General features: G+C 37.4%; 1 protein-coding gene across 1 annotated transcript in view; it reads left to right on the forward strand.

Moving 5' to 3' along the window:
* The first annotated feature begins 21 nt into the window (after window positions 1–21).
* Window positions 22–8,666, forward strand: part of rpp30 (ribonuclease P/MRP 30 subunit) — a 27,224-nt gene continuing 18,579 nt past the window's right edge. The window contains exons 1-2 of the mRNA XM_039771879.1: window positions 22–383; window positions 2,869–2,924. Coding sequence (XP_039627813.1) covers window positions 179–383; window positions 2,869–2,924 — 261 coding nt within the window. The 5' untranslated portion in view covers window positions 22–178. The remainder of the gene's footprint in view (window positions 384–2,868; window positions 2,925–8,666) is intronic.

Raw genomic sequence — 8,666 nt, forward strand, 5'->3', positions numbered from 1 at the left:
TGTTGCAGTCGAGTAAAAGTCATGTTGTAACGTTAATGTGATGTTTTCAAAAAAAATTTGGAATTACTATTTGTCAGTAGAAGTCGTCCCTCTTAATATTTAATTTTTCATGTTATCTATTATTTGATATTAGGATGTTCTTTACGTGCGGTGAAAAAATTCAGTTGTACTCTAACTAATGCCCCAGAGTACAAATATTCGTTTACATCAGACTACATTTCCCAGAGTACTACGCTCCTCGTTTCATCTCAGCATCGACGAACAGCTTCAATTTGTCGGTCGCATCTCATGTGGCTGCAGCATGGCCGTGTTTGTTGATTTGAACATTAGGCAGACGTCGGATAAAAACTTGCTGCGGAAAACTGTTGAAATAGCAGCTCATCGTGAGTGTTTCTTTTTACTTCTTTTAAAGTAGAAAACCCCTACCTAAATTACCCAAGCTGAAAAAACATTTTTATGGCGTATTTCAGCATTGAACCACAAACGCTTACTCTGTGGATTTTGCACATTATTGTGTGCGTGAGTTTTCCTTTGAAAATTATACGAGACACTGAGCCCTGCAAAAGACTAGCGCCCTGCCCCATTTTCTAGCTTTAAGTGTGATTAGACTCTGTCCCAGCAATCAAAGAACCTATGCGGATTTGCGGGAGTTCTCTATATACTATACAGTACGTGATAAGTAAAAGATCAGTGTAGCTTACAAGTAAAGGACTATAGCGTAATTATTTATTTATAAACGTTTGTTTTACAGGATATGCTTCAGCAATGAGTTGAAGAATAGAATGTACCCTTGAAACCTGGTGAATTTTAGTTTCTTTACTTAGATCAAGAGCTACCTTGCCTACCTATTGTGGTTTGTACAACTTGTGTACTCCGATTAAACACAGGTTAAATCATTTAATTAATTTTAGGTAATTGTAATGTGGCTTGCAAATTTAAGTCATGATTAGTGCTGTTTGTATATTCAGTATAGTTTCTCCACATGTGCCAAAATCAATCGTGTTAGGTTGATCGAGAAATCGAAATTGATCTTGTGCAATATGGTGCAGTTGTAATAAACTGGCACTTTATAGTAATCTCTTTATAGTAATTTATAATTTATAGTAATTTATAGTAATGCGGAGGACCTCTTTACTTTTTGCCATTGTACAGTGCATGCGGAAAGTATTCACAGCGCATCACTTTTTCCACATTTTATGTTACAGCCTTATTCCAAAATGTATTACATTCATTTTTTTCCTCCGAATTCTACACACAACACCACATAATGACAACGTGAAAAAAGTTTGAGGTTTTTGCAAATTTATTAAAAATAAACAAAAAAACTGAGAAATCACATGTACATAATTATTCACAGCCTTTGCTCAATACTTTGTCAGTGCACCTTTGGCAGCAATTACAGCCACAACTCTTTGAATATGATGCCAGAAGCTTGGCACACCTATCCTTGGCCAGTTTCGCCCTTTCGTCTTTGCAGCACCTCTCAAGCTCCATCAGGTTGGATGGGAATAGCCATTTTTAAGATCTCTCCAGAGATGTTCAATTGGATTCAAGTCTGGGCTCTGGCTGGGCCACTCAAGGACATTCACAGAGTTGGCCTGAAGCCACTCCTTTGATATCTTGGCTGTGTGCTTAGGGTCGTTGTCCTGCTGACAGCTGAACCGTCACCCAAGTCTGAGGTCAAGAGCGCTCTGGAGCAGGTTTTCATCCAGGATGTCTCTGTACATTGCTGCAGTCATCATTCTTTTTATTCTGACTAGTCTCCTAGTTTCTGCCGCTGAAAAACATCCCCACTGCATGATGCTGCCACCACCATGCTTCACTGTAGGTAGGGATGGTATTGGCCTGGTGATGAGCAGTGCCTGGTTTCCTCCAAACGTGACTCCTGGCATTCACACCAAAGAGTTCAATCTTTGTCTCATCAGACCAGAGAATATTGTTTCTCATGGTGTGAGATTCGTTCAGGTGCCTTTTGGCAAACTCCAGGCGGGCTGCCATGTGCCTTTTACTAAGGAGTGGCTTCCGTCTGGCCACTCTACCATACAGGCCTGATTGGTGGATTGCTGCAGAGATGGTTGTCCTTCTGGAAGGTTCTCCTCTCTCCACGGAGGACCTCTGGAGCTCTGACCATCGGGTTCATGGTCACCTCCCCGACTAAGGCCCTTCTCCCCCGAACGCTCAGTTTAGATGGCTGGCCAGCTCTAGGGAGAGTCCTGGTGGTTTTGAACTTCTTCCACTTACAGATGGTGGAGGCCACTGTGCTCATTGGGTCCTTAAAGCAGCAGAAATTTTTCTGTAATCTTCCCCAGATTTGTGCCTCGAGAGAATCCTGTCTCGGAAGTCTACAGACAATTCCTTTGACTTCATGCTTGGTTTGTGCTCTGACATGAACTGTCAACTGTGGGACCTTATATAGACAGGTGTGTGCCTTTCCAAATCATGTCCAATCAACTAAATTTACCACAGGTGGACTCCAATTGAGCTGCAGAAACATCTCAAGGATCATCAGGGGAAAACAGGATGCACCTGAGCTCAATTTTGAGCTTAATGGCAGACTGTGAATACTTATTTATGTACATGTGCTTTCTCAATTTTTTATTTTTAATAAATTTGCAGAAATCTCAAGTAAACTTTTTTTCACGTTGTCATTATGGGGTGTTGTGTGTAGAATTCTGAGGAAAAAAATGAATTTAATCCATTTTGGAATAAGGCTGTAACATAACAAAATTTGGAAAAAGTGATACGCTGTGAATACTTTCCGGATGCACTTTATGCTCTGGTTCCTATAACCTTTTACTGTTTTAAGTGAATTTGTAAATTTAAAAAAACTAATATATATATTTTTTTTAATATGTATATTTTTTATAGTGGGGTACTCAACCATTGCAGTTAATTATGTGATTGAATTTCAAGATAAAAAACAGGTAAGTCTTTTTCTAAAACTTAACATTATTATCTCCAAGAAAACATGAAATCTCAGGTTGATGCTGTATATTTTACAAGAATGTCAATTCATCATTAGTAACATAAATAGGAATCATATTTTAAGTATAATCAAAGTGTCACAGGTATACAGTGCTTACAATAAAGTTTTTGCTTGTTTCATTTTTAATAGCTTTTTTCATTAATATGTATTAAATACATACAATTTTATAGGATGGTGATCAGTTTAAGTAGCAGAACTGTACATGCAAATTTGTTAACCATTAACCACTATAATGATGTTTCCTACAGCCAAAATCTAGTCCAGATACACTTTGCAATACTGTACATCAGCACACATTTGAACACATATAGTTGATTCACTTTATGCCACATTTTTAAAAATGTGCTAAACTGCTACACCTACTTTAAATTGCAGTTGACATTTGCTTAGCTGATGTAAATCAGATAATATAGGACTTGAAAAATAAGATTAAATACCTTGTAGAAATTTGTGTATATTTTTCTCCTTAAGTGTGTTTTTAATAGATGGAAATATTAACAATTACATTTGTTAATATTATATTACATTTGTAATTTATATTTGAGTAGAATTTTTCTTTGGCAGGGTCAAATGAAGTTGCCATAATATTAATTTCTGAAGCAAGTATGAGTATATTGTACAATATGTGCACTGCATAGTGATCACTAAATACCTTCTTTGCTGCACATTAGTTTTACCTTGTTTGTAGAGGTTGCTGTGTATATCTGAAAAGATGCACAAAAAGTTCCCACAGTCTTATTGCAGAAAATGTATTTCAAAGGGCTGTAATAATTTTTAAATTTATTCAACTTATTTTAGTAAAAATGTAAAGGAGCTGTATTAATGTTAATTTTTTACATCTGCAGTCAATTTTCCTGACTGGGGACAAATAAAGTATTATCTATCTAATTATGTATCCAAAATCAACCCATCCACAAAAAAGAAGAATCGACAGTTTTCTCTAAAAAGACTTGAAACTAACAAAAGTAATCATCACCCATCATCATTTATTCATATTTAACTGAATATTAGCATTTGCTGTAGAGTTTTGATTCTACAGAATGTTTCAAATAATAACACAAATGAAAATGGCTTAGACCAGGGGTCCTCAATCCCAGTCCTGGAGAGCCGCAGTGGCTGCAGGTTTTTGTTCTGACCTGGTTGCTTAATTAGAAAGCAATTCTTGCCAATAAAGCACTAACAAGCTATGAAATTAAATTAACTCTGCTATGTCAGGTCATTCTCATATCCTAGATTTTCTTTCCCTTTCTATCATGCAAATGATTTGAAGGCTAAAATGGACGAGTAATTCTCAGTCCTTCACTTTTTTCTCTTCATTTTTCTTCCAAGTATTTAATTAAACCCAATAGTGCAGATAAATACACACAGGTGTAAATGTAAATAAGCTAAATGGAGAAATGCTGCTCTCTCGTCATTTGCATGTTATCTATACTAATAAAAGGCAAAGCCCTCACTCACTCACTCACTCACTGACTCATCACTAATTCTCCAACTTCCCGTGTAGGTAGAAGGCTGAAATTTGGCAGGCTTATTCCTTACAGCTTACTTACAAAAGTTGGGCAGGTTTCATTTCGAAATTCTACGCGTAAGGGTCATAACTGGAACCTATTTTTCTACATATAATGTAATAGAGTTGAGTTGGAGATGGCCGTGGGGGGAGTTTCGTGTGACATCATCACGCCTCCTACGTAAGTACGTAGAGAACAAGGAAGAACTCCAAACAGCGATGAGCACAAAACGCCATTTCACAATTGAGAAGGCAGAAAAACATTATGAAGCAAATGATGCATACAAGCATATTCATAAGTACAGCTACTGCGGAAACAAAGCACGGCGTGAACCGTAAGTTTATATTAAATTAAGTTCATAGACAGGCTGCCACTAGCGTTTGTAATTTAGTGCCTGCCCATATAAGGCCGTCCATCAGCGGCAATCCAATACAAACACTGCCAGTAAATATTCACGTGTGAAGGACTGTGCTTATGCAGAGGAAGATGAGATGGTCAGGGTGGTGTTTGGCACAAACTCATTGAAACTGTGAGAGAAACTTTTAAGTGCCGGGTCTTAGCTGACATTACACGAGATGGCACCAGCACATGCACCTTCGATGCAAGAACACCAAGCGGCTCACGTGAACTGACGCAGTGCACAGACAAAAAGCAACAGTTCCAAAGAGTGCTGAACAAAAACCGAATTACACAATTGAGAAGGCAGCAAAAAAATATGAAGCGCCTGATACATAGAATCATATTCATAAGTGCAGCTACTGCGGAAACAAAGCACACGGTGGAAAAAGTGAATGTCCGCTAAAGGAAGACAGTGTAAAAAAAACCCGTGCATGCAGTTTGTCACATCTCAGATAAAGAGGAAGACGAGCTGTTTATTGATGCAGTAAGAAACTAATCGATGAATGAAACCTCTTATCTTTACAACGATTGACAAACACGGAATGTAACTTGAACACAACACATCATACAAATACGACCTGATTGAAACAAATAATGATAATCAAATCCTTGATGACAGCAACATTCAATAACACTCACAAAACAATTACTGTATATTGACAATCATGTTACGTTATTTTTAAAATGTTCCCTTTTCATAACTTCTACTTCTCCACTGCGATACGCGGGTATATATATAAATGTATATATATACCCGATCTACAATACATACTCGCATAGACAAGCCACACGCTGTGGCTAATTGTAGAGTCTTCGCCTCTAATACCGACATTCGAGGTTCGATTCCCGAGAGGGGATGCACTGAGTATGTACGCGCGCTACCCGATTCATTTTACCTTCGCATCTCCTTGGTTTGGGACGTATGAAAAATATTAGGTTAACGCAGAATCATGTTACGTTATTTTTAAAATGTTTCCCTTTATTAGCACAAGCACAGCTGAGAAGCTTCGATGCATGTACTCCATAACGCGTTAAAAATAACGCATTTAATCACACTTTCAATTCCAAGCAAGCGGGAACTTTTGTCAATGCATGATTTCCTGGTACATCCATTACACTGATGCACACATCACAGCTACAAAAATGTTAGAGTCGGAATAAAGCGCGTTCCTACGACTGATCATTTCGACTTCCCGAAGCCTTGATAAAAGCATGGTTTTGTGCACACTGAAAAGCAAGCAAAATTAGATGCATTACAGAAAGCGGACTTTGTGGCTCTTACTGGGGATCATTGGACTTCCGTGACCGTTAGTAATTCTAAATACATCTAATTACAAAATGTTCAATGATCACACTGTTTTAGCCTAATGTACAAAATAATTTTGGCTAATGTTACTCAGAGTTTAAAGATTAAGTTGGTCAAATTACCTTTTATGTTTCTGACTTATTTTTTAAGAAGAAAAACTGCACTTTATGTTGAAATTTTGGTTATTATTATTTAAAGACAATACTATTCTGAAAATGTACTTAAAGTACTTAAACTACCACTTTATTTTTAAGTCTGCCCAATTTTAACCAGGGATGATATTTTTGTTTCTGTTTTGAATTCAAATGCAGTTTAAAGGCTTTTTTTTTCAGAAATTAAAACAGCTTCAGTTTACAATATTCATGTACATGTCTATTATTTGATTCTGTCGCCCACTAAAACACTTTTAAATTAAAAAAAAAAAAAATTACGTGTGCGATTACATACGATTAATCAAGATTAATTCTTACACAGCCTCTAATTAATTGGATTCATTTTTTTAATCGAGTCCAACCCCTAATATATATATATGTGGATATACTGTATATATGTAGATTTGTGTATATATATATGTGTATATACAGTATATATGTAGATATGTATATGTGTATATACAGTATGTATATATATGTGTGTGTGTGTGTGTGTGTATACAGTATGTGTATATATGTATATATACTGTATGTATGTGTATATATATATATATATATATATATATATATATGTGTATATGTGTATATATATATATCTATACTAATAAAAGGCAAAGCACTCACTCACTCACTCACTGACTCATCACTAATTCTCCAACTTCCCGTGTGGGTGGAAGGCTGAAATTTGGCAGGTTGATTCCTTACAGCTTCCTTACAAAAGTTGGGCAGGTTTTATATCAAAATTCTACGCGTAATGTTCATAACTGGAAGCAGTTTTTCTCCATTTATTGTAATGGAGATGAGCTTCAACGCCGGGGCGGAGTTTCGTGTGACATCATCACGCCTCCCACGTAATCACGCAGTACATAGAAAACCAGGAAGACCTCAAAAATGCGCCAAGAAAACATGCATTATATAATTGAGAAGGCAGCGAAACAATAAGAAGCGAGTTCTGCTACTTCGGAAACAAAGCACGATGTAAACCTACACTTTAAATTAAGTTCATAGACAGGCTGCCGCTGGCGTTTGTAATTTAGTGCCTGCCCATAGAAGGCCGTCCGTCAGCGCAATCCAATAGCAAACTGCCACGGGTAAATATTCACGGGTGAAGGACTGTGCTTATGGAGAGGAAGATGAGATGGTCAGGGTGGTGTTTGACACAAACTCAGCGAAACTGCGAGAGAAAGTTTTAAGTGCCAGGACTAAGGTAACATTAAATAAAGCTATGGACATAGCACGAGATGGCACCAGCACAGCTGGGAACCTTCGATGCAAGTACACCGAGTGGCTCACGTGAACTGACGCAGTGCACAGATAAAAAGCAACAGTTCCAAAGAGCGCTGAACAAAAACCGAATTACACAGTTGAAAAGGCAGCAAAAATATGAAGCGTCTGATAAGCATATTCATAAATGCAGCTACTGTGGAAACAAAGCACACGGTGGAAAAAGTCAATGTCCCGCTAAAGGAAGACAGTGTAAAAAACCCGTGCATGCAGTGTGTCAGGTCTCAGATAAAGAAGAAGACGAGCTGTTTATTGATGCAGTAAGAAACGAATCGATGAATGAAACCTGTCATCTTTACAACGATTGACAAACACGAAATGTAACTTGAACACAACACATCGCATAAATACGACCCTGATTGAAAGAAATAATGATAATCAAATCCTTGATGACAGCAACATTCAATAACACTCACAAAACAAATACTGTATATTGACAATCATGTTACGTTATTTTTAAAATGTTCCCTTTTCTTTTCATAACTTCTACTTCTCCACTGCGATACGCGGGTATATATTTAAATGTATATATATACCCCTATCTACAGTACATACTCAGATAGACAAGCCACATGCTGTGGCTCAATTGTAGAGTCTTCGCCTCTAATGCCGACATTCGAGGTTCGATTCCCGAGAGGGGATGCACTGAGTATGTACGCGCGCTACTGATTCATTTTACCTTCGATCTCCTTGGTTTGGGACGTATGAAAAATATTCGGTTAACGCAGAATCATGTTACGTTATTTTTAAAATGTTTCCCTTTATTAGCACAAGCACAGCTGAGAAGCTTCGATGCATGTACTCCATAAGCGTTAAAAATAACGCATTTAATCACACTTTCAATTCCAAGCAAACGGGAACTTTTGTCAATGCATCATTTCCTGGTACATCCATTACACTGATGCACACATCACAGCTACAAAAATGTTAGAGTCGGAATAAAGCGCGTTCCTACGACTGATCATTTCGACTTCCCGAAGCCTTGATAAAAGCATGGTTTTGTGCACAATGAAAAGCAAGCAAAATTAGAT

The sequence above is a fragment of the Polypterus senegalus genome, chromosome 1 (genome assembly GCF_016835505.1).
Source record: "Polypterus senegalus isolate Bchr_013 chromosome 1, ASM1683550v1, whole genome shotgun sequence".
Lineage (NCBI taxonomy): Eukaryota > Metazoa > Chordata > Cladistia > Polypteriformes > Polypteridae > Polypterus > Polypterus senegalus.